The sequence below is a fragment of the Tripterygium wilfordii genome, chromosome 8, assembly GCF_013401445.1.
Source record: "Tripterygium wilfordii isolate XIE 37 chromosome 8, ASM1340144v1, whole genome shotgun sequence".
NCBI lineage: Eukaryota > Viridiplantae > Streptophyta > Magnoliopsida > Celastrales > Celastraceae > Tripterygium > Tripterygium wilfordii.
The window spans coordinates 2,517,235-2,542,321 of NC_052239.1; the positions used below are offsets into that span (position 1 = coordinate 2,517,235).

Below are 25,087 nucleotides of genomic sequence, written 5' to 3' on the forward strand. Positions count from 1 at the left end.
TATATATGTGTGTGTATACACACACACAGAGAGAGTGCATATGTGAGTGTGTGTATATATATGTGTGTGTGTGTATATGTGTGTGTGTCTGTGTGTATATATATATACATATATATAATATATAATATATACGTGTATATATATACATATATATAATATATAATATATATGTGTATATATAACTTATGGGTTTTTAGAATTTTTTATTTAAAGGGGTAATAGGTTGGAGTAAAACTTCTCATTACTTTTTATTACTCAGGTCCCCCCGCTAGTAAACTTTATGTGTAAAAAATAAGCTCAATTACTAAAATTTATTACAGGAGTAAAAGTTATACTGACATAACAAACACAAGTAAACTTAAAATTTAATTACCCTTGTAACTATTACACCCTATTACCCTCGTAACGCACCATCAGTAGTACACCCTTTTTTCTAGTTTGGAGTAAAAATATAGAGTGCACCTCATCCCCAAACCCTAACTCTACCATGGTAGAGAAGAAATTTTCGAGTTGGTTGCCGCCTTGCGGGTCATGACCAACCGTTAAAGTCAAACAGCCCCAAAGAGAAGCCATAAACAAACGGAGATGATAACCAATAGTCAAAAAGAAGCCCTTCTGCAAAAAAATTTGGAGATTTTGAAAGACCCTAACTATGAAGAGGGGAGAAAACAAGATGAACATTATTTGCACCCCATTTTTTACTAAATACACCCCATTCTAGTGTGTTTTTAAAAGGTTAATGAGGTGTATTTAGTAAAAAATTGAGTGCAAATAATGTTCATAAAAAACAAAGGCCAAAAGGACTAGACCCAGGGGATGCCAACAGAAGCAACGCCGCCAAGAAGTCTTGCAAACCAAAATTAATATTAAGGGCCTAAATCCTTCCCTCGTCAAATCCTCCATCCTCTCTTCGACTCCTCCCTTTGAAAAGCTTGAAACCCATTTATTTCTTCTGTGTGGCTTTCGATGCATTTCAATCAAACTCAAAGCAAATGAGATTTGGGGCCTCATGTGGTAGGGTTTGGGTGGGTTGTTGGTAGATGAAGATGAAGAGAAGGAGAATATAAAAGATTTGAGATTACAGATTTGGGTTGCGTGGATAAGGATGAAGATTTGGGCTGATATGGTAGGGATGGTGGGGTGTTATAAGATTAGGTTTTTTGGCGATAAATTGGGGTGCGCTTAGTAACTCGTGGGGTGCAAATAGTCCTACTCAATCGCTTGGCCTGATTTTTATCTTTTTACTTTTTCGATACGATTATAAATTTTTTTCTACTTTAAATTTTTCATTGAAATTGAACATTGTATACACATATATTTTTCTTTCTATTTTTCAATAGGATTATAAAATTTCTTCCACTTTGAGTTTCTCATTAAAATCGAACATTTGACTCACATAAATCTAATCCAGATGATTGTCAACTGAGTCACCTCTCACTAATGATAGTATTATAAATTACGTTGCATAATATTTTTATTTAATTAATCTTGCGGTTCTTATTTTAAAAATAACGTGGACGGTGCATGCATCTATAGTTTATAAATATTATTTTAGTATTTAAAGCAAAAGTTAAATCTTATAAAAATGTGCCTTCTCGGTCTCAGATCATGTTCATCGTGACAATTTTTTAATCTAAGGCAACAAAGACCTTTAAAAAATGAAAAATGTCTGGCACAAATATTTTTTTTTCCAGATATTATTTCTTTTATAGGTAAATGGTAAGTGTGGATTAAGGGAATTGAACTCACAATCACAAAGATGCTGTGAATCTTAAGGATATATATATGAAAGTGGTGGAAAGTCTATCCTGTAAATCTTTGCAATATATATGAATAATAGGGTTAAGTAAATTTTTGATCGCTGAAAAATATCTAAGATTTTGTTTTGGTCACCCAAAAATCAAAATTTTTTTTCGATACACTTTGACCATTCGAACAAATTATGGGGATTTAGGACAATCAACAAGAATTCAACTGTTATTGTACCGTAAAATATAGTATAGATGGCATGACATCATCATTTTTATTGTAAATATTTGTTGATTTGGAACGTTTGATTTTTGGGTGAACAAAATAAAATCTTAACTATATTTCAGTGACAAAAAATTTACTTTCTCATGAATAATAGCCATGAATGTACCATTGGATTGTTGGCATTTAAGGGGTCGGTGACGATGGGCTTAAGTACGGGTAGCATAGAAGCCCAAATAGTCAGCACCAAAAGTTGAGAGGTCCACCTCATACAAAAAGTTAAGCCCATAGTCAATAGATAAAGGAAATTCAGCCCATATAAAAATAAAAGTGAAAGAAAAGAAGACGCCGTTGCCGGGGATCGAACCCGGGTCACCCGCGTGACAGGCGGGATTACTCACCACTATACTACAACGACTTTGATGCTTGTGGTTATTGCGGTTATTAATTTGATGTTGATGAAGATGGGTAGGGATTAGAAGCCCATGATATACGAGGCCAATCTGGGTATTCCATAATCTCTATCACTTCTTATAACTCTTAACTTGATTACAAAACCTCCTTAAGAAAACCAAAAACCCTAACCCTATCTACATTTTGCATCTCCATCAATGGCTAAGCTCCTCGGCAACAGTTTTCACATTTCTCAGGTTAGTTTTATCAGTTTATTAATGATGAGAATGAATGACATTTGATTCTCTGTATCTACTGGGGAAGACGATCATGTGCAGCAGCAGCAGAGAATTTGAGAATGCGACCACCAGCAGCGCAACGAGGAAGGTTGGGGATTTGAGTGCAGGTTTTATGGCAAAGCCGGAGGAGATATACTAGATGAAAGATCCCAAGACTGTAAATTGGGTTCCAGAGAATCATTTTGATGGAGTTGATGTCGCAGAACTCAGAGACAAACTTCTTCCCAACAAGGAAGAAGCTTTGAAGAAGATATACATTCAGACCAGACCAACCTATGGAAGCACCATATCTTCTTTCTCAAGTCCACAATAGAAAAGTACGTGCTTTTCGGGGTTTTATCCTTTTAGGCTTTGCCCCATCTATCTCAACCCAGCTAATTAAAATTCTTCCAACTATTGAATTTGAAAACATCAAATACATTCTTACACAACATCAAAGACATTCTTACATTACCATCACATAATATGTAATGAGGATATTTTCAGGAATTGAACCTGTTTATGATATCTCAAAAAGAAATGATACGAACTAGGATGCGTATCATCTATCAAAAAACAACCAAAATATCAAACTAACTCACATGCGCTCATTTGTTTACATGTACAATTGAATAAGTTCATCACTAACCACGGAGGGCGTCAGAACACCTAAATCTGTAAATAGTAGAGTAAGGTACTGAGGAGGAGTATAATCCCGAGCAGAAGTTTCAACTTCAACCTTGTCTGGTATAGGCACGCCAAAATCAATGGGACGTGGGGCGGGAGCCATGTCTTTCTGATCCAATGGATAAAGACGTGCAAACTGAAAGGTATTGATACACAATGATTTATCAATTTACCATGAACAATGGTTAAAACTTCCACAATCCCATCATGTTTGAAGCATGTGATAAATGCAAACAGGTAATATAACTTAAAGCAAATCATATATGTAAAATAATGCCCTGTAACTAGATATGAAAGAATGCCAAACTGTGATATACCTTGTAGCTTTCAGCAGCAACGTAGACTGGTTTGTTCATGCTGTGTGCCACCAATGCGATCTGATATGTCCCCATCATGTTGATTATCCCTCCACTCTCAACGACTCCATCTGCTCCAACAAATACCATATCTACCTCATCCATAGAATAAGCCACGGCAGAGTCTATTAGAAGTTTTACAGGAACATCAAGCTTGGCCAACTCATTGGATAGCCGTAATCCAGTGCGGTCCGGCCTCCCCTCTGCATTTTAAATTACAAGATATAGTTGGAGAAACCAATGCATCAATCGTGGAAGAACACGTTGTAGTATCTACCTTTCAGACTCAATAAGTTCATAACATGCCCCATTTTAACTATTCTTCGAGGTGCTTTTGCCTAAATCAAATGACTAAAAGAAAAATAGGCTATGCCATGCTAACAAAAATCAGGGAACTCTGCCGTTAATATCATCATCTAATTTAGGCCAGAAAGACCATAGCAGTCTTTGACAGTAATAACGAGACTGTTCAAAAAAAAGGGGAAAAAAAGTAGACTGCTTCAATGCAATCCAATGTATATGACACACCTGTGCACAAAACTCGAAACAGTTTCTTATTTTGTGCTGCAGTCTTCAGTACTTCCAAAACCACTCTAGAGAAGCCATGCACCAATATAGTGCAACCATCAAATATAAAATCTTGACTAAGCATTGCAATAATCCTGCGTGCCTGCAGTACAAGAAAGCAGCTCCTTACAATGTGAACGACTATATATAATTTAAGTAATATGGAGAAGTGAAAATAATAAAACACCTTATAAGAAATCTCTCCAAACTTCTCTGAACGTTCAATCAAACGAGACCTCGCAGAATTGAAGTCCTCATATTCTAGTGCCGAAGTTCTGGTTACATATCTCATGAACAGATCGCAGCTTGCAGTCAAAGAGATGGAGGTTGTGTCCGATGACTGGAAAAAGTACAGACACTGTTAATCACTCTTTGTTCAAAAACAGGGATTCACCATATTCTTCGTTCATCAATCATATGCTTCTCTTTTTGAATGAAAAAGAAGTTCATAGAAGCGCACCCAAGGGGTGCTCCAAACAGGACAAGAGAAAAAGAGAACAAAGCAAAATCAAGCCACATCAAGGCAATATAATCTGAAGCATACCATAACCTAAGAGAACAAGCTTATTGGATTTTATCCATGATGCTTATTGCTGTTAAGTTACAACATTCTTATCATTCAGAATAAATATAAAAATAAAAAATTATGAAATTGCTAAAACTGGCCCCATAATACAATAGAAACTAAAATCACAACGTAAACCCAACACATTCATTTTTTATTGGAAAACTACCACATTCATCCTAGTATTCTTCTACCACGAGCCATATAACTTCACATCTTGAAACAACCTTTAGATTTTGGATGGTTTGGGTGTACAGTACAAATCTTATTATGCATAAAAATCTTTAATAAAGTTGCCATGGAGTATTAAAATTGAGCAGAAGATAACCTTCGAAGAATGTTAGTTGTGCAAAATATGGTTTAACTATAGATTGATCTCAAAAGAGTGAAAACCGTATGAGGTGGGCTTTTTGAGAATGCATGAGAAAGAAATCAAAGAGTGGGCTAATGTCTATCCGAGGTGCATGTGAAATACTAAACATAGGCTAAACAGATCCATTCGGTTTCAGCATAATTAATGTGTGAGTTATGAGTTATCTACGTCAATCTTCATTGGCCTGAGGAGATAAAGCAGCGGTTTCAGTGTTTCACTAGAATAGAATGACATACCCTTATGGAGCCGAAACACCTTATAGCCTGAGGCATTGGGAACCAGACTAGACCTTCCACTGAAGGTACTGACTACAGAGGGACTAATTTAAATTATTTGACTGCTAGATATAAACTTCTGCACCCAATATTGTTTCTCTCCGCACATCCCATCTCTAAACCATCCACTTTCAAACAGCACATTCACCAAATCTCAGCGAATAACACGACTAGCATTGCAACAATTGTGAATTAAGCAAAACCCTCAAAACACCGAGACGGATAAAACAAAATAAAAAGTTATCCCGAATCACCGTGCCTTCAGCAACATCATTTCGCTGTTTGTAGCAAGCCACTGAATTTAACAAGGGAAATGGAATCCAGGCTAAACTGTGTTTCTTTCAACATTGAATCCTTTGATTTAAAATGGCGGAAGCACTAAATTCAATTTATGAAAACGGGGGAGAAGTTTTTCTCCCGAAGTTAAAGCAAAAACCCTCATTAGGGTACCAATTAAAACTACTCACTTTAAGCGAATCAGAGGCCCTCTTAAGCTCGATTTCGAGCTCCATCATCGTCGTAGCCTGACTATTCCGAATCACCGCCGCCAGTGCCCGAATTGCAGCGACAGCCTCCGCCAAATCCGGCTGCTTCCTCCAGCTATTAAACTCATCGATTACACTAAACGCCTTGCCCCCAGCCACCCCAACGTCACTTTCCCGCAACATCCCCTCATCCTCCGAGCTCCGGCCCACGGCTGCCTGTGCCTGAGCCAGCCAATCACTCGTGACGACTCCATGGTGCGCCGCCCGAGTCTGGTAGTAGGCGGAAACATTGGTTTTAGGATTCAGGTTTTGGAGAGTATCGGCCATGGAGGAAGGAGGAGGGGAGATGGAGAGGGTATCAGGGTTTGGAACGGGGTCGTTTCGGACCCTCTGTCTGTCGAGAACGAAAGAAGCTGATCTGTACCACATCAATACGTGCGTGGCGTTTTCTCAGCCAAAATGCCGGAATCGAATCAGTTGGTAGATGCCGGTGAGGTTAGGAATTAATTACGTTTTATAGAATTTGATTTGTTTCTAAGATAATTGTCTATATCTATAAACGCCACCGTTTTGTGTAATCAGTGAATTTTTTATTATTTGATTTTTATAAGGTAAACTTTATTAAGACAGACAAGTAGATAATCATAGTGGGATGTTAATGGGAGCGTAGTCAGTCCATTAGACTATTGCGGCCCATTTTGCTGTCTCATGAACTAACTTATCAGTTCATTAGATGAATTAATAACACATTTTATCACGGAAATGGGCTGTGTTCCAATTTACACACGAAATATTTTATTATTTTGGGCACACCAAAACACTGAAATTTTGTCCTAGTGACTAATTTTGACACAATTTTGAGGTTCAAGTTATTAGAACATTGAGTTCTCTTCTTTTCATGTTTGTATTTGTATACTTAGTTAAATTTAACAATGTGGATGCAAAAATTTGGTGATCCACACGTTAGCTACTGAGACGACTGACACATCGACAAGTCTCCGTGGATCCTGCAAGAACAAAGGGAGAAGCTTAAATCAGTTTCGAACTCAAAGAGTTTAGTAATCAGTGAATTGAAATAAATCTTGAGTATCTTGGGTTAACTTAGCCTGTAAATAGGGGTCGACAGGCGATGAGATAAAGTCTTTCTTTGACTGTTGATATTATCATTTATGGAGTGTCGAGATAGGATCAAATATCTTGATCCTAATCTCTTAGCGTCTTTAGACATTAACTGGAGCATGGTTAGGATATACCCTAGGTACTAAGAGTTATCTTCTCCCAGTTCTTCATTCTTAGTACGACTTCCAATTGCTGTCTTCTTTTCCTTTTTCTTCATAGTGTCTATGTGCATACACAATTATATTTCTTGCTTTCCAATTTTCTGCGTCGATAAGTGCTCTCTTATTGAAATTTATTAAGAAAACACCTCAACAATTTCATTTCGTGCATTTCTTATTTATTGTTGTTGGAAAATTTGTCCGATCTTTCTTGTATAGAAATATCGTACGACAAGATAAAATTGAAATAAAAAAGCATAACAATCTCAATATAATAATATATGTGAAAAACTCTAAAATCGGATAAAAAATCACGGCTGGTTTCAAAAGATAACCAAAATAATATTTAACGATTTTGCTCTTTATTTTCTTCAACAGGTCCCACACCCTTATCAAGTATTTTTTTTAATCAAAATGCAACAACTGTAATCATGGGATGGACACAGTTCGTTTAGTAGAGAAATTGGGAGTTGCGTGATAGTTGTGATAGGGATTCTAGCAGGTCATTGCAGTTGTCTAAAATCGGTCTTCTCATTGTTTGGTCCCAAATTGGTTTATCAGTCGCCTGAGCAAAATTAGATTGGAATCCACAATGCTTGTATTGGTTCAGTTTGTTGTAAATATGGCTAAAGCTTGAAAATTCTGGATCAATTCTAGTTGTGTATGCTAGTTGCAGACTAGGTGTTCGCTCTTTTGCCTCAATGAAGAGGAATACCGCTCAAATGCTTTGAATGCATGCCCTGGTTTTATTTCAACTTGAAGTAGCATAGCACATACATTGACATGATCTTCTGATTCTTCTTGACATGAAGGTGATCATCTAGTGCAGTCAAATGTTTGAAACACAGAAGTCAGATGAGGCCACCTTTTAGTTTGTAATTGAAGTGCTTGGTGTTCTTGCCATACAGGTTTGCTCTATCAGCTAATGCCTTGATGTTTTTACTAATCGAGTTTTGCAATAGAATTGATGCCTGCAAGGTGTATATCTTTCACTTTCATTGATGGTGTAGAAAGGGAAGGCATGAAATGAAGCTACACTGAATCCAAATTAAAGTGCCTGTCAATTGTCATGCTTATTATTTACATTCTATGACTTGAAGAACTACCTCAGTTTCAGGTAGAAAATTATTTCAGAGACAGTGCCAAAATTGGCAAGTGTTAGGCATTGATTACCAGAGCTTGTTGAAGCCATTCAACTTCAAGTTTTCTTGCATTTGCAGATCATCAATACTTGCAAGTAATACTGAATCCCCACCATTCACAATTTGAAACCATCTTTCTTGAAGTAGATTGACAAGCTCAGCTTCTCTGGAGTCGGCCAAAGAATTACCACACAGGTTACAAGCTTGAAGTTATGCTTTATTTGAACTTGATTATATTAGATTTAGAATGCATATTTTACTTCTTTTAGAAGAAATTTACCTTGAATGGTGCACTGTTCTTGAAATCTGTAGGGGAGAACGAGGACCCTCATCATATCCTTCACAAACTATCTCACCATCATCATCTCTGTAGCAAATTATACCCTCCGATCGATCCTCAAAGACCTGATTACGCAAATTGATTCGATAAACATGACAACAAGAACCATCTGTATGTTCTTGAATAGTTGAACATGAAGAAGAAAGATGTACTGACCTTGTTTGTGAAGGATGATCTGACCAGAGTGTTTGAAACTTTCTTCATTGGAACCTGACCTTGTTTAATCATCATAGTTTTGTATGCAGGCTTGACAACTGAACCACAGTTTTGAACAAGGATGTTAGGAGAAGAAAAGCATGTTACAGCCATTGGAAATGAAAATCAAGAAGAAGGTATGTGAATGAAGTTTGTTCTTGATAATGCTGTGTCTATGGAAGGATGTAATAATGATAAGTTGAAATTAAGTATTAAATATGGATACTAATTCAATTATTGATAAGGGTTGTCTTATCAACGTGCATTATTATATTAGTTTAGGAACATGTAGGTGGACCCAGTGATGCTTATCTTGAATCTGTTTCAAGTCACATTTGTTGGTTGTCACCACCTATTGTGACAATTGGTTGGTGAGTCTATTCACAATTTCACTAAAACTCCCCTAATCACCATACTTATACAAATGTATTTGTGTATTTCCTCTAAGAACTTGCCCCTCCGCACTAGTGATACTCTGTCCGTTTTAGATCAACCTATATTTGTCTGCACGACTTTGTCTTCCTAATCCTAACACTAGCTCATCTGGTTTGAACTCAGTAAAAATGTTTGTTATTAGTTTAAAAATTTGACCTATTATATTTTGTACTTTATATATTTCTATGGGCTATGTGGGATAAGAAATTTAGTCCCATCGTCACTCGATAGCTCGTCCAGAACTAGCAATGCTGACACTGCAGAGGTTTGTGGCCCGCCCACTCGAGTCGGGTGCTACATTTTCTCTGTTTTAAGATTTTTTCATGTATAGAATGAACATTTGAGCTTTGCAGCTGCAACTTTTCAACTAAATTCCAATGCTTTCTTATCAAACAATACATCATCGATTCAAATTAACTTAGGTAGCTAAGCTTTATTTGTCTTTTTTTTAGTGGCAACAATATATGTCTATTTCTGATAGAGCTTTCTTATCAATCATATATATATATATAGTAGTGATGACACTTAGATAATATACTTAATGTTGTGGCTCAGAATTTGTCAATACATTCAGGCCACATATTATTTTAAGGTGGTAGTTTTACCAACTCTTGAAGTGTGCCAAAAAGCCTTCCTATGATGCAATATTTTGACTTCGTCTTTAAGTTTAGCTTTCACCATCACAAGTTAAGTTTTGCTACTATGCAAGTTTGGGAAGTTTCCAAATCCTACCCAAAAAAAAAGGAGGGTGAGATCTCACTCCCTTTTTGGCTCTACCAGGGTATTATTGTATTTTAACACTTCAATCATCTGTATTGAAATCAACAATTACGAAAGGGGTGATTTTTTTTGCTCTACAAAGGGTATTATTTTTTTTTGAGAAGAAAAACCACTTCATTAAGAAGAAACAAGACTACAATCCAAAGCAATTACAGAGAGAAGAAAATCTGGACAAATTCCAGACCAGTTCCGAGAACCTGAGCCCAACAAGGCATGCTTAGCTAACAAATCAGCTGCATTGTTAGCTCTGCGTTTGACATGGTTACACTTCACAGAAGAAAAAAGAGGAAATAAATCCTTAATACTTCTAAGACAAAGCCCAGTCGCTGAGAGATCAATGTCAACTCTATTCAAGCCAGTTATAGTCAGCAAAGAGTCACCTTCAAGAATGATAGAATCACAACAAAGATCCTTCGCAAAGAGCACAGCTTCTTTAGCAGCTAGACACTCTGCAAAGAAGGGATTTGAGGGGCCCTTTAAACATACTATCCTCGACGCTAGATGCATACCATCCGAGTTTCGAGCAATAATTCCAACCCCCACTTTGGAGTCCTGCAGAGCTGCATCAAAGTTAACCTTAACATATGAACCTGAAGGAGGCCTCCATCTAATAAGGCTTGAGCATATTGTTGCTGCACTAGCTGAGTCACTCGAATGGGCTTCTCTAAATTCATCCAGCAAATTGTCCACTCTCCTACCCACGTCCTTGGTGCTTCCCACACAATTGTGATGAAATATTTGGTTTCTCATATACCAGACTTGCCAAATACATGTCAGAAGCCTAGTGACTTGCTCTATACCAATATCTTGGGCTACAGCATCAACCCAATGCAGTATAAGTTGACCCCAGTATAACTTAGGGATATGAGAAAGTCCAGCTTCAACAAAAGCCTTTCTAACCCACCAACAATCAGAGAGCAAATGGTGCATGGTTTCAACATCCTCATCACAAAAGAGACATCCAGCTTGAATATCCATGGACCGCGATTAGAGCTTAGAAAAAGTTGGAATAAAATCCTTGCATAACCGCCAAGAGAATGTTTTAATCTTTGGGGGGGCTTCGATCTCCCAAATTGTGGACCAGAGAGCAGAATTTGAAGGAACACTTGACTCAGCAGAATGATTGGAAAACTTAAGCCAATTTTCAAAAGTATGATACCCACTCTTCACTGAGTAACATCCTTTAGGATCAAAACACCAGTGACGCTCATCTTTGTCTCTAACATCACCCAAGGGGATCTCCAAAATTGCCTCAACATCCACTGGTAAAAAAATTTTTTTTAGCAAAGGCTCATTCCAGCAGCTATGCCTAGTATCAATAAGTTGGTTCACCCTTAAATGCCCCAGAGATTGTTTTATTGTTGTAATAGGATTAAACTTCCAAGGACGGGGGATCCACTTGTCCATCCACACTGACACATCACAACCATTCCCAACCCTCCAGATCAACCCCTTTTCCAACACCTCACGCCCCTCACATATACTTCGCCAAGACCAGGAAGGATTAGAGCCGAGACAGGCCCGCATAAAATCGCAATTGGGAAAGTACTTGGCTTTAAGCACCTTAAAACACAAGGATTGATCATTTTTCAGCAATCGCCAACCCTGTTTGGCTAGTAAGGCAAGGTTAAAGGAAATAAGAGAGCGAAAGCCAAGCCCACCTGAATTTTTTGGCTTGCAAAGAGATTGCCATGTGGACCAGCAAATGCCTTTATCTCCATTATTTTTCCACCAAAATTTGTTCAGAGCAACCATAAGTTCCTCAAAGAAGGAGGAAGGAAGGCGAAAAACACTCATGGCATAAGTAGGAATAGCTTGAGCAATAGCTTTGATAAGGACTTCTTTACCAGCTTGAGAAAGAAACTTTTCTTTCCACCCTAAGATACGAGACATGACTCTCTCCTTTAGATGGTTGAAAGATTTTCTCTTCTCTCTTCCAACCATTGCCGGAAGGCCAAGATATTTTTCAGGATTGGAGATGTGCCTTACTCCTAGCAAAGCTGACAGCCTTGACTTTTCATCATCATCAGTATTGGAGCTAAAATAAGCTCCTGATTTCTCAAAGTTGATCTTTTGACCTGAAGCTTTTTCATAGCACTGAAGTAAGGACTGAATGGCACTGCATTCATGAGTATTGGCTTTACAAAAAACCAGGCTATCATCCGCGAAAAAAAGATGGGTGATCTGAGGCCCATTCCTGCTAGCAGATAGACCACTTATGATTTTCCTCTTTTCAGCATCCATCAAGAGGTTGGAGAGGCCTTCAGCACAAATAAGAAAGAGAAAGGGCGAGAGGGGGTCACCTTGGCGAAGGCCCCTACTCGGTCTAAACTGCTCATGAGCTTGGCCATTAACCATAACTGAAAATTGAACTGAAGAAATGCAGCGTATTATAGTATAGACCCATCTTGGATTAAAACCCAGTTTCAACATCATTGCCTCAATAAACCGCCACTCGACCCTATCATAAGCTTTGCTCATATCTAGCTTTAACATCACAATGATCTGTATTGAAATTAACCGTTACAAAAGGGGTGGGTCAACAACGCAGGGTTGGACCTGGAACAGTGCCGTGCAATTTTGCAAAAATATGGTACAATTAGACTACACGTCAAGAGCTACAAAAGGTCCGTATTGAAATGGAGAATGGGCTCCTATTGGAGTATTGGCCCAGATTCTATTTAGCCCAAACATAATAAAGTGAGTCAAATGGACCGATCTTATATTTCTTATAATGGACTTTGGAATTTGGACCTCCCTCTAGAAAGGCCCACTTTTGAGATTGGGCCACCCAAGCCAGAGATATTAAAACTATAAAGTAATGAGAAGAGGTAATTCGATTGGATTATATATATATTCAAAGTTGGATTTGAATGTAAAACATATTTTGCAGCTGCATTTAAAAAAAAAAAACCAATAAGTAATAACAGATCTCCCAGGAAGAATACAAAAGAAAAACAAAATATATCAAAGATTTGAATTTTCGCTTTAGTCAAGTCTCATGAGTCATGAAGTACTCTATTGTCTCCTTCTTCGCTATTTAGTATTGACACACTGGTACACTGTACCCATTTTGAATGCTGGTTCATTGTAAATCAATGCCTTTGCCATGTACAGAAAATACTGTTCAACTGTCTTACTAGGTCACTTTCTCATCATAGAGGCTGACACCTCCATATATATGCAAGATTTCCTTAGTTTCATAGAGAGATACTAAATTCTCCCCCAAACACAATTTTTTTTTGTGAGCATTGATGGATTATCTCACAAGTCCCAAATACTTTCCTGCTCCACTACCTGTATTTCCCTCTAATGGTGTAAGGATCTAACATTTTGTTTTCTTTTGTGGTTTTTAGATATTGGCTGTATTGAATTTATGATTCATCTTCTACTTTGGGGTGTTTGTTCCAGGAAATGCCATTGGAAGCCAACCCATTTGCAGACAACCTTCCAGACCCACTTTGCAAGCTCAGTCTTAAGGAAACCTCAGAGTTTGTCAAGTCATTTCCAGCTACAAACAATGAAACCCGGATGGGGAGAGAGGGTGTGAGCTCAGTAGTAGCACAAAGGAGACTACTTGAAGCTCCTTCCACACCTGGTAGGCCAGTTTTTGGATTCAGTGTTGGAAATCGTTCAAGAAAGGGCTTTCCTTCAAAGTGGGATGATGCAGAAAAATGGCTCATGAGTAGCTCCTGCCATGACTCTCCTGCTCATGCCATAAAGCCACCCCCAGCGTCCTCAAAGACCCAGAGACAATGTGAGAACTTTAAGCAACTGGAAGTATTTGCAGAGAAATCTAGGGTCATAGAAGAAAAGGTCTCAAAGGTAGCTCCAAGTTTTCAACATAACTCTGCCAGAGCTTTTAATGGGGTCTCTGCCTCTACAGATGTACTTCTAAAAGGTGGGATCCTTTTTTTTTTCAACTTTGATGGAACCTGGACCCCTTTAGCTTTCACTCCTCATATTTTCTCTATTGTAGGAGTATGTGCCCATTTTGGACACACAAATACTTGGGTTTTGTTGCTGATAGAAAATTTATTCACACATAGTGGAAGATCTTTTTTCAATTGGGGTCTCTTTTTCCCTGAAACAACTAGAGAGAGAAAATAAGATGAATCTTTGAAATGCTTATGTTCATTCTCAATTAGTCAATTTGGTTCCAAGTTGACAGTTTCATTGATCTAAACAATCATTCTAGGGTTGGTTTAGTGAGGTTTTGTTTACTCTTGTCCCAATTGATGGAAGATTCAAAAATGGCTGCTCTTTAGGGGCTTTACTGTTTTCTTTTCACCATAATGTGCAGTATTGTTTTCCTTTACTAACTGCAAGTCTTCGCAGCTTTTGTGTGATCACTGTCATCTTTATGATCTTAATTTCCTGGAAAGTTTATGTATGTCAATAATTGTTCATCATTTTTATCTTTATGATCTTAATTTCCTGAAAAGTTTATGTATGTCAACAATAATTGTTGCAATAAATAATAAAGTTTTTGTGATGTTTGAATGTAGACAAATTCACGGACAATGCAGAACTGGTTAGTCCAAATTTTAGATTCTCAGAGCCATCAAAAGAAGGGTTTCTATTCGGAAACTCAGCTGGTGAAATCATGGTAGATGCGCACACGGAACTAATTCATGAGGTCCAACACAGAGATGTTGGGACAGAGATGACCCCTCTTGGAAGTTCCACCACTTCTAGATGCCACACACCATTCAAGAGCTCTTCGCCTGCTCGACATAACACGCCTGCTAGTAGGTCAGGCCCATTGGCCTTGGGTAACTCTAACGACAGCAGTAGCACCATTGACATTGCCAAGCTGCAGGAGTGTCATTTAGCTAAGCTACAATTTGGGAATCATTACGACTCAGTTGCATCAAATTGGGTCTCAAGAGAAGAAGAGGAAGAGGAAATATCAAAGAGCCTGAGACATATTGAAGTGGGAGATGCATTTCGGAAAAATGTTTCTGAATCAAGAGCTGCTGCTTGGGAAGAAGAGGACAAGACAAAGTGCTGCCTAAGGTAACAGGTCAATCTGTAATCCTGCATGTTTCTATTAGTTTTATGCATTTTTTTGAGTTGTGATTTGGTACAGATACCAGAGAGAAGAAGCAAAAATTCAAGCTTGGGTGAACCTCCAAAATGCAAAAGCTGAAGCGCAATCAAGAAAGCTTGAGGTGTTTCTCCTCTAACTTTTTCATTCAATTCTTTATTTCTTGGTAGATTAGTATTCAAGCATCATGGAAATGCAAACTTCAAAATTCCACGACTCAATGGTTTTAGCTTTGCCTCTATGTTGCCTGCTGCCATGGCCAACCTACTCAAAGTTGATATTGGTAGATAGAATTGTTAAAGATCTCTTTTTTTAAAGTAAATCAGTAAGTTGCTGGTGGAGTTGGCGCAACCCATGTGAAGCTGTGCTCTGGCATGTTATAAAGTATGGATGATCTTAGCTTAAATTTCTTTGTGCATATCTTTGTAAGATTTTAATAGCTCTGTCATGTTGAATATGGCAACAAAGTTTTGTTGGACTTATCGTTGGCTTCCCCAGTCTCGAGCCGCCCGCTCCTTGAAGCTCATGCTCTTTGTTATTCTTGACCAGTCCACCTTTGTTATAGTGTCTCCCTTATTCTATTGCAGTTTTAGCAATAACTTACAAGCTCAACCTTTTAACTAATCATCTTTATTGCAACTTGAAGAGCTGGCATTTAGAAGTTTGTGGGGAATTGGAATGTTCTCTTGAACTGGGGTATCTCTTGCCTGGAAGTTTGGTTTCTTGTGTGTTTGTTTTCAATTAAAAAACTAATTAGATTGTTGGCAGAATGCAGGAAAGTTTGGTTTCTTGTTTTGTCAATGCTCAATTATTGATACTTGCGTAACCTTAAATGGATGACTCAGGTGAAAATACAGAAGATGAAGTCGAAACTAGAAGAGAAGTTGATGAAGAGGATGGCGGACGTGCACCGAAAGGCTGAGGAATGGAGAGAGGCAGCCCGGGAACAACACGCTGAACAAATTAATAAAGCTCACGAACAGGGACAGAAGATGATGAACAGACAGAACTCAATAGTTTCTGGCCGCCACAGCTCTTGTGGTTGTTTTCCATGTAAGAACTATCATTGAGCAAGAATTTGAATGCCATGACTTCACATAGCTCTCCAGGCACCCTTGTTTCAGGAATTTGAGAGGCATTGAAGGTGTAAAAATTTGACAAATTCAACATACATAGATGCAAATGATAAGCCATTATTCCCAAGAATTTGAGAGGAAGAAACACCATGAATTAAATTGACCAAGAAAAAAGTAGTGTCTTAAACTTAGACAAACTTGCAGGATCTCAAGAGGAAAGCTTAGCTACAAGACTGAAAATCAGATTTCATTGCCGCTGTTACTGACGGGGTCAAACCATAAAGTCTGTCACCTGTGTAACAAAAAGAAAGTCATCTGTTAGACTTACAGTTGACATGTGACTCAATACAGGAGGCAATACAGTCAGAAACTAGATCTGCAGAATCTTAAGAGTCTGGTTTGTTTGGAGTTCTCGGGGGCTGTTGTAGACCAGCTCAGCTGTAACCCTTTTTGGGCTTTAAAATATTTTTATTTTTATTTTAAAAAATTATATATGTGTAGTATTCGGAGTAACGATTCTAACGACATATTTTTTATTAGAAACAAAAATCAAATTTAACGTGAAAAATGCATAACAATTCTGAACCGTTGAATATAAACTCAAAACATTCGATGTTTTGATCGCGATGAATTTGATTTTTGTTTCGAACAAAAATATGTCGTTGGAATCGTTAGACCGAATACTACACATATATAATTTTTTAAAAATAAATAAAAAATATTTTAAAGCCCAAAAGGGCTATAGGGCTACAGCGGGGGCTGCTGTAGTTATACAGCAGCCCCCAGGAACCCGTTTGTTTTCTGTTTTCAAATTTCAAGACCATTTTCTGTTTTCAGAAAATGTAAAAACTTGGTTTGGTTTGGAAATACTCAATACTTGTATAGATAAGCAGTATATAACTTTATATACTAACACCAGGTCCAGGAGATAACACCAGATAATAAAAATTTCTGTTACACTTGCTAGTCATCTTCCGCCATAAAAAAACCTGGAGATGCACAACGAAAGCTCTCGTCTGTATATGGAAATGGCTGGTTATAACTTATTCTGAACAACTCTCAAATGCCAAGATCTCTCAGTCGCGATACTCGTCCATGAAACTCCTATGGAAGTCTGTCAGACGGGTGACAATGGCTGGTATCTTATCCTCTTGAGGCAGTATTGTACACCTAAAATACCACGTGCCCGAGACCTTTGATGAGATGAAAGCCTTCAAACGGGTTTCTGTGACCCCACAATGAAAATGAAGGCTCTGTTGTCTGTTGTTTATTGTGCGCTTTAGGTTTGGACTCACACGTATTTTATTTTATTTCGGGAAATGATCTTATCTCTCCCATTGTAACTTATATAGAAAAATGAATACCCAATTTATCATAAAGACGCATTTTTATGTGGATGCAGAAATTTGGCTTTCTTACCTTAATGTTTAAGTCCAAATAAGATATTGTGCGCTTTGGGCACTCATCGGGCACGCACGTATTTATTTTAAAAAATGACAATACTAGAGACCTCTAAAATTTGGTCCTCAAAAGTCTTCAAAATCTATGTGGCATTAAAATAACCATTGATTAAAAACACATATGTAGGGTCCACTTCAAATCCAACACTTCACATTAAATGAGGGTCTTTTGGAGGTCACTTTTTAAAGGTGTCAAGCATTATTCTTTAAAAAATCATTTCGCCACCTCCACCTCGACCCCATAACTTCTTTAGTCAAGTTATCATTCAGTAGGGTTTGTCACACACTTGACCCACATCACGTAGATGTGGCAGCAAACTGCTGGTTACATGAGAGGCAACTCTGCCTCTCTATCAGCCAACAGTTTTTAAGTGGTTAGGCCTACGTTCCTTGTGCCCGTTTGGCTGGACCGGCTCCACAGGCCTTATTATGGGGTGGGCTCGAGGGACAAATCCATTGTCGATCTCGACCCAAAGCGAACAAACCTCATTGCCAATCTCGACAAAAAATGGACAACCCAAAGCGGATAAACTGACTGACAGTGTAGGTGGGTTCGCGAGTGAAAACCGATCGAGCAGGTTTTGATGGGATGAGCACCAGACAAGGCTCAGCGCCATATTTTCTTTGTCAAACACAAAAAAAAAAAAAAAAAAAGTTCAATATTAACAAATTCTGTCACATCCATTTTCGTTGTCAGAAATGTTTTTGACAAACTTTATCTAAAATAGGAAGAAAAAAAAAACATATTTAAGTAATCTGATATGAATGCTTCGTAGAGTCTGGTTTGTTTTATGTTTTTAAGACCATTTTCTGTTTTCGAACTCTGCTTTTCAGAAAATGTAAAACGTATTCGCATGGTTCCACTAGTCCATACATCTAGAGAAACTCAGTAAAATGTTACAAAATCTTCCGCCATAAAAAAATAAAAAAACCTTCTTGTCTATATATGAAAATGGCTGGTTATACCTTATTCTGAACAACTATCAAATGCCAAAATCTCTCAGTCACGATACTCTTCCATGAAACTCTTATGGAAGTCTGTTAGACGGGTGACAATGGCTGGTATCTTATCCTCTTGAGGCAGTATTGTACACCTAAAATGCCACGTGCCCGAGACCTTTTGAAAAAAAAAACACACGAGCGAATCAGTAAGAGTCGAAAAGAATTCTTAAGACAGCACAAAGATCTCATAGCTATGATGTCTAATTGACATGTTTTATTACAATAACAGATTTCATATAAGTATAATTCAATGGAACTCAATATAAGGTCATGTAATCTATACCCTTTGCAATGCTATGAGAATTTGCTTGGCAGAAATCTTAAAGTAAAAATACTTTCACCTATGTAGTTTATATATATGTTCAAACATAATCAGTTAGTAGGCACTCACCTGGCCAAAACCAGAACCAGGAACAAAAACAATTCCAGTAGCATTGAGGAGCCTGCGACAATAGAATGCATCTGGTGCCGTTTTTACTGCTTCTGATGCTTTTATTGCGTTTTCAGGAAGCCGAACTCGGGGAAAGAGATACATTGCCCCTTCTGCCTTGTTGCATGTTACACCCTCCAAACTGTTGAATGCCTCCTCCAATGTCTGAAAAATAATCAAAAAGTTTATGTACTATTACAAGACATAAAAGGGTATAAAAATATGGTGCACGTACAAATTTTCCAGCAACCTGATACTTTATCATGGGAAAAAATCATGTCTACATTCCATAAGAATGTTCATGTACCTTTTTCCACTATCATCCTCCATCTGCATTCTACAGTCTCCAGACATTATTTGCTATTACTATTTGCAGAGAATTTAAATATATAAAAACATAAATTCCTTAAGAATGTGATTACCCCACTTATGGAATGGGCTACCAATTCACCAAATCATACAACGCCAACACCCCATGCTATCCGAGCTAGTACATGGAGTTTTGACGATTCAGGTAGAGTTTGACATGCTTATTTTGAAAAGCTTTTGTAAGTTAGAATAAGCAATGACAAACTTGTGCCAAATGTGCTACGAGTATGCAAATCCTTCCTACAACTTCCATTATATTGCAGGATCGAGAATTGCAAAACATTCATAGTATCTTAATTTAATAAAATTTAATTCATCCAACTGACCTTTGCACGCCTTGCTAGCGATGAGAGGATTCCATCTCTCTCCTCAAGATAAGATTCGAAGGATTCATCACCAGCCTGCATGATTATTTATAATCAATCTTTGCAATAGACAAGGCACTTGCAAATTTCCTTGTTAAAGAAAAGACACTTACAAATTTTACAGGAAATTTCAATGACTTCTTATAACCACCACACACCCTATCGGAACATGCTTTAGCACTCAAACAGTCCCAGAAAGAGCTAATAAAAAACTTGCACTCGTAATTAAAACTAAGGGGTGCATTATGCAAGTGCCTTAGGACATGTTACTAGTTGCAAAACCAGAAAGAGGCTAATTGTTCATCCAATAAATGAAAAGGAAGACAAAAGAAAAGGCAGGCAACCCTATAGAGGAGAAAAAAGTCTTCACCTTCGGTGGGCTCATGACAAGGCTGGCAAGAATTTGACCAGAAATATTGGAACACAAATTCACTGATGCCACTTTATAAATTTGTTCCCTTATGTCAGCACCAAACCCTGTAACCTCCATATAACCTCCCCTTTTTCCACATTCACCATAATATCCTGAAAACAACAAAAAAGGAATCATTCTCCTCGTCAAGCTCAAAAAACCGTCGAAGATCTCTCTCATCAATCATCATGTATATCAATGTAACCAATATCTACCTTTAGACACTGACTGAAAAGATACCAGAGATAAATCCTTTTCTCCATATCCCATGGACCGTGAGATCTTCTTGAAGGAGTGGAACTTCTTCTCTGGAACATACACATTTTCCTGGTATACCTGTATAAAGCTCAATGGACATAATGGGGAATACAATAGTTAGCACAAAAGACAATATGAAGTTTGTTTAGTTAGGCTTGTCCCAGGTAAATTATGCCATTAAAATGCTAAAGCCAAAACCTGGGCCATCTACCCACCTCATCCGCTAGAAGAACAATCCCTTCCTGCTTGCAGAACTCAACAATTTCACGCTGGTTATCTTCAGCAAGAACCTGCAAGCATGAATCTGAGAAAATCAAACCACATAGAAGGCAAGATAGGCATTACATCCCACCAAAGCAAAACCTTTAATGGAAATTTGCACTACATTTTCATTTTTACAGAGCTAATTGTTACTTACCTGACCCGTTGGGTTGCCCGGATTTATAACAACCAATGCCCGGGCAGTAATTCCCTTGGACTTGGCATCCTCTAATTGCTTTTTGAGGTCAGAAACTTCTAATCCCCAATTAGTTGCTTCATCAAGATAGTAAGGAACCTGCAATAGGCACAATTAAGAATCTAACTTCAAAATGCTAAACAAATGTAATAAATTTTCAATATACTCAAAACCACCATTCCTGATTTTTTCTAGCAGGCCATGTTGATGTCAACTGTACTCTATACTACACGAGTTTCAATCAACTATCTATTGTAATTCGCAGCCAGGTTTAAATAAGCAATGTTAAACAAACAATCCAGATGACCCATGAGTTTCTGAGCAAGATTTTTTAAATTATGACGTACCAGAGATCCACCATGCAGAGCAATTGAAGCAGAGTATAAGGGGTACTGAGGAATGGGGCAAAGAATTCCATCCTTCTCAGACGTAATGAGCAACTGCATCATCATATGGACCTGGTAATAATGAAAAATATAGTATCATACCAGCAAAAAGTTTTTGAAAAAGAACCTCTTTCACCTTGAGTATAACCATTTTTCCCTTGTAGGCTCAGCTAGGTAAGGAGCTGAGCCAATTGCCATTTATCATGTTGGGTATGTATCTTTTTATTTCTCTTTTCTTTTGTAGTTCTTCAGTATAATCAGATCCAAAGTGGTGATTCAGAAGTTTTGATAAATCCAAAAATTCTACCAAAATTCTCCTTACAGTCATATACGACATGGAATCAAATGGAAAACACTCTACGTCTGTGTCAATGTATTAGCGTCTATTCAGACAAGGAACAAGTCAAATTAGCTGTTACCGCTGGGCTTGCACCATCGGTCAAGAAAATGTCATTTGGATCAGCAGGGAAACCATCACGAGCTTCAATTCCAGCAGCAATTGTATCGCGTAATCCCTTGATACCCTGTGCAGAAAAGAAAAAAGAATTTGGGTCAGCAATATTGCATGGATCTGAACTTCTGAAGTTCACTGACGTAGAAAAGGCATAACCTGACTGTGGCTATAAGCGCCGGTGGCTCTTCCAGGAATTTGACCCAGAATCTGCCAGGCTCGCTCAATGGAATCCGCACTGCAACAGGTCACATGGAAATTTACAGAAAGATACATGATGAAAATTTAGAGACTTAAAAATGAACCATGCTAAAGTTTTCTGCAATGAGGGCCTTTGTCACAAGGAATGTCTAACTTCCTGATTATGGGATCAATGGATGAGGAAGGTTTCAAAACAGAATGTTGGCATAAAATATGATAAATTGTGGAGAACAAGGTGAAATGTGTGCAAAGCCACATCCTCACCATGTGGATGAGTGTAAGTTAAATGACAACTAACATTTTCATCATGGAAGATGCTAAATGTTCTGAGAATCCCAAAAGTTCCAAGATGCCAACAACAGTAAGGCTTATATAGTCCACTTAACTTCACCGTTCTAGGTTTATTTTTCATTTAAATAAAAAAATTAAAAATAGAACTTGTGATTTGAACCATCTTCAAGATGGAACACCCATAGACAGTTTTCAAATCTCTACATAAGAATGCAGCAACCTACCAACATCTTAATTCAGCATATTGTTGAGCACATAACTCGATATTAGTATCTGATACCTGAACAAACCCTGTGTTTCACTTTTGTCCAAAATGGAAGGATGGTCACACAATGCAAGAACCTGACATAGAGACGACTGTTAATGCATAATTAAACTAATTAATCGAAAATAATTCTTTCACCAAGAGTTTCAGTAATCAAACCTCTCGGAAAAATGTTATTGGCTGCTGACCAAGAGATTGAGGATTTCCAATATTGCAATAGAGTATCTGTCAAAAAAAAATAGAGAAATGAACAACCAGGTAAAACAGTGCCTTAGAGAGGGGCAAGGTCCAGAGTTCAAGGCATCCCTTGTATTTAGTAACATCTGTATTATACAAAAACTTCTAGGATCCTTTATTTTCCTGTTATTCTCAATTTTAAATATCCATTTTTTTAGCAATAGAAAAAAATAATGTCCAAGTTAATAAGGAAGCTAATGTCATGTGCCATCCATAAGAAAAGTTAATCATTGGATAGATCACTACCAAAAAGCATTAGTAACTAATACATGAAGAGTACTTTTCTTTCTTCAAGGACAGAAGTAAAATAGTTTCTTAGGCATCAAACTCATCAGTTAATAATAATTATAGCACAATCATGCCCAAATGACTACTGGAATACACTTTGAATCTCTTTCAATGGTATGACGCCAAAGGACCAAGAAAGGCACCTCATTGAAGGGATGCGATCCTGGCTTAGCCTGCAACTCTTCTTGTAATTTCTGCAAAAGGACATACAAGGTACTGTCAGAATAAAGATTAGGCAACGATGCAAGTTACCATCATGCTCCTTGTTAAAATTACATAACTGCAAAGAAAATTAAAAAAAACCAATACCTTACGCTTCAAACATAGAAGAGCCTTTTAAAAAAATAACCCACCCTTGTCAGATTACCCATGTCCATTATTGCAGCATAATTGCTAAAGCATAATTGATATGGTGTTTGTGCGTGCCCACGCATGAGAGTAAGAATAAGGTAGAAATTGCACAATAAAAGAACTATATAGTGCATACTCAATGCACATATGTCACCTGAGCAAGGGTGACAATTTCACCGCGGACAGCATACTCGCACTTCAAAACCTGAAGAGAAAACAAGCATTTGGTAGTGAGAAAGCCAAAAGTGACAGACGACAAAAAGTAATGAATAAGTCAAGACTTGAAAGTTGGTCCTTAAGACATTTTAAAACCCTCTACCTAACATGAATTTTACTCGTGACTGGCAGAATCAATAGATACTAAACAGATTTTCTTAGTTAAACACAACAAGATTGCTGTTTAACAGATTATCATTCCACGCAAAAATTACTACAGCACACAGTTCAATAACCGGTAAGCCTTAGGGAGCCAGGCATCTTAGTTATTGAGTCAAAATATGAATCATAAAAGCATGAACAGAAGTGCAATCAACAAGTCATATAGAAGTGGCACCCACAATAGAACTAGCAAAATCAGGCATATCAATCACAGAAAAAGGCAACAAGCAGACAATGATATCCACGGACGATAATATAAAAGTCAACCAATACCCGAACTCAAAGAAATTACGCCACATAATATGTGTAAAGAGTCTTTCCAGTTTCCAGGAATTGATCTAAGTTGCAGGCAAAGGCTATTTACAAGAATCAAACCTGTGACCATTACAACTCTACCACTAGATCAAAACATGGTGCCGGTATAAACAGGAAAAAAAAATCAAAGAATCGGAGAAGAAAACAGGAAATGGTATAATACCTTGGGATTAATGGTTTGAAGAGTAAGAGGAGTAGAGGAATCAGACGGGGAAGCCATGGAGGAGGAGGGGGAAGAAGAGATTGGATCGGAGGACAAGAAACGAGACAGGGAAGCGGAGAGAGGACGGTGCTGATATTGACGGGAAAGGCTGAGAAGCTGTTTGGCTCTTTCAGTCACGAATTTCCGCATAAAATCCTGTGCGCTTTTCAGAGATGGTGATTATCAGGGGGCGGGGCGTTGTACTTTTCTTGAGGATCAAACTTTGACGTTTTCTTCCACACCCGACTTATTTGACCAGAATTCTTGTCCAAGCCTCAATCTCAAGTCTGCGGCGCCCACAGAGTTTATTTTTTTACAACGGCCTGGTGATCGCCTTAGGTCGTTTGTTGCACCCATAAAATTATTGTCTCTTCTTTCCTTTTTTTCTTTTTTTTCCCCCTTGGAAAAAGGATTGGGAACCAAACAACACTAGCAGTCCCTCTCTTATAGGACACGATGAGAAATATCTAAAAAGATATTATTGTAAGGGCATCTCCAACGAGATGTTTAAAAATGGGTATGCATAATTATACTATGCATACTTGAATAGTGCTATACAAATCCATATGCATATTTTAATGGAATCTAATTCCAACAATGAATACGTAAAATTGGTTTCCATTTAATTTACCACTATTTTTTATTTTTTTTAATTATTTTATAAATATGTATAGCCTTCATTCATCACTTTGTACCAAATCATTGTGTATTTTACATAGAAATC

At 37.7% G+C, this 25,087-nt stretch overlaps 5 protein-coding genes, 1 long non-coding RNA gene and 1 other non-coding gene across 7 annotated transcripts; 1 reads left to right on the top strand and 6 right to left on the bottom strand.

The window, feature by feature from the left end:
- Positions 1-2,317: 2,317 nt before the first annotated feature.
- Positions 2,318-2,389, bottom strand: TRNAD-GUC. The gene has a single exon. It is a non-coding gene; the product is annotated as a tRNA-Asp (tRNA).
- A 670-nt stretch (positions 2,390-3,059) lies between these two features.
- Positions 3,060-6,444, bottom strand: LOC120003341 (translation initiation factor eIF-2B subunit alpha-like). The gene is made up of 5 exons (XM_038852294.1): positions 5,933-6,444; positions 4,440-4,592; positions 4,214-4,355; positions 3,647-3,888; positions 3,060-3,465 (listed from the first exon to the last, which is right to left on the bottom strand). The coding sequence occupies exons 1-5, from the start codon at positions 6,377-6,379 to the stop codon at positions 3,259-3,261; spliced, it is 1,191 nt and encodes a 396-aa protein (XP_038708222.1). The 5' UTR covers positions 6,380-6,444; the 3' UTR covers positions 3,060-3,258.
- A 1,384-nt stretch (positions 6,445-7,828) lies between these two features.
- LOC120004315 lies at positions 7,829-9,099 on the bottom strand. Its single transcript, XM_038853626.1, has 4 exons — positions 8,866-9,099; positions 8,650-8,774; positions 8,401-8,535; positions 7,829-8,198 (listed from the first exon to the last, which is right to left on the bottom strand). Exons 1-4 carry the CDS (start codon positions 9,016-9,018, stop codon positions 8,150-8,152), a joined length of 462 nt encoding a protein of 153 aa, XP_038709554.1. The 5' UTR covers positions 9,019-9,099; the 3' UTR covers positions 7,829-8,149.
- A 1,137-nt stretch (positions 9,100-10,236) lies between these two features.
- LOC120003527 lies at positions 10,237-11,097 on the bottom strand. Its single transcript, XM_038852545.1, has one exon. It carries the CDS (start codon positions 11,095-11,097, stop codon positions 10,237-10,239), a length of 861 nt encoding a protein of 286 aa, XP_038708473.1.
- A 2,020-nt stretch (positions 11,098-13,117) lies between these two features.
- On the top strand, positions 13,118-16,371 carry LOC120003823. Its single transcript, XM_038852936.1, has 5 exons — positions 13,118-13,436; positions 13,531-14,020; positions 14,628-15,138; positions 15,212-15,293; positions 16,015-16,371. The coding sequence occupies exons 1-5, from the start codon at positions 13,374-13,376 to the stop codon at positions 16,237-16,239; spliced, it is 1,371 nt and encodes a 456-aa protein (XP_038708864.1). The 5' UTR covers positions 13,118-13,373; the 3' UTR covers positions 16,240-16,371.
- Positions 16,372-16,391: 20 nt separating this feature from the next.
- LOC120003825 lies at positions 16,392-17,447 on the bottom strand. The gene is made up of 2 exons (XR_005469379.1): positions 17,160-17,447; positions 16,392-16,537 (listed from the first exon to the last, which is right to left on the bottom strand). It is a non-coding gene; the product is annotated as an uncharacterized LOC120003825 (long non-coding RNA).
- Positions 17,448-18,462: 1,015 nt separating this feature from the next.
- Positions 18,463-24,593, bottom strand: LOC120004114 (alanine aminotransferase 2, mitochondrial-like). Its single transcript, XM_038853363.1, has 15 exons — positions 24,325-24,593; positions 23,623-23,673; positions 23,261-23,311; positions 22,752-22,817; positions 22,608-22,669; positions 21,995-22,073; positions 21,804-21,908; positions 21,346-21,456; positions 20,960-21,097; positions 20,757-20,831; positions 20,499-20,619; positions 20,242-20,396; positions 19,833-19,907; positions 19,099-19,302; positions 18,463-18,822 (listed from the first exon to the last, which is right to left on the bottom strand). Exons 1-15 carry the CDS (start codon positions 24,511-24,513, stop codon positions 18,706-18,708), a joined length of 1,599 nt encoding a protein of 532 aa, XP_038709291.1. The 5' UTR covers positions 24,514-24,593; the 3' UTR covers positions 18,463-18,705.
- Between the last annotated feature and the right edge of the window lie 494 nt (positions 24,594-25,087).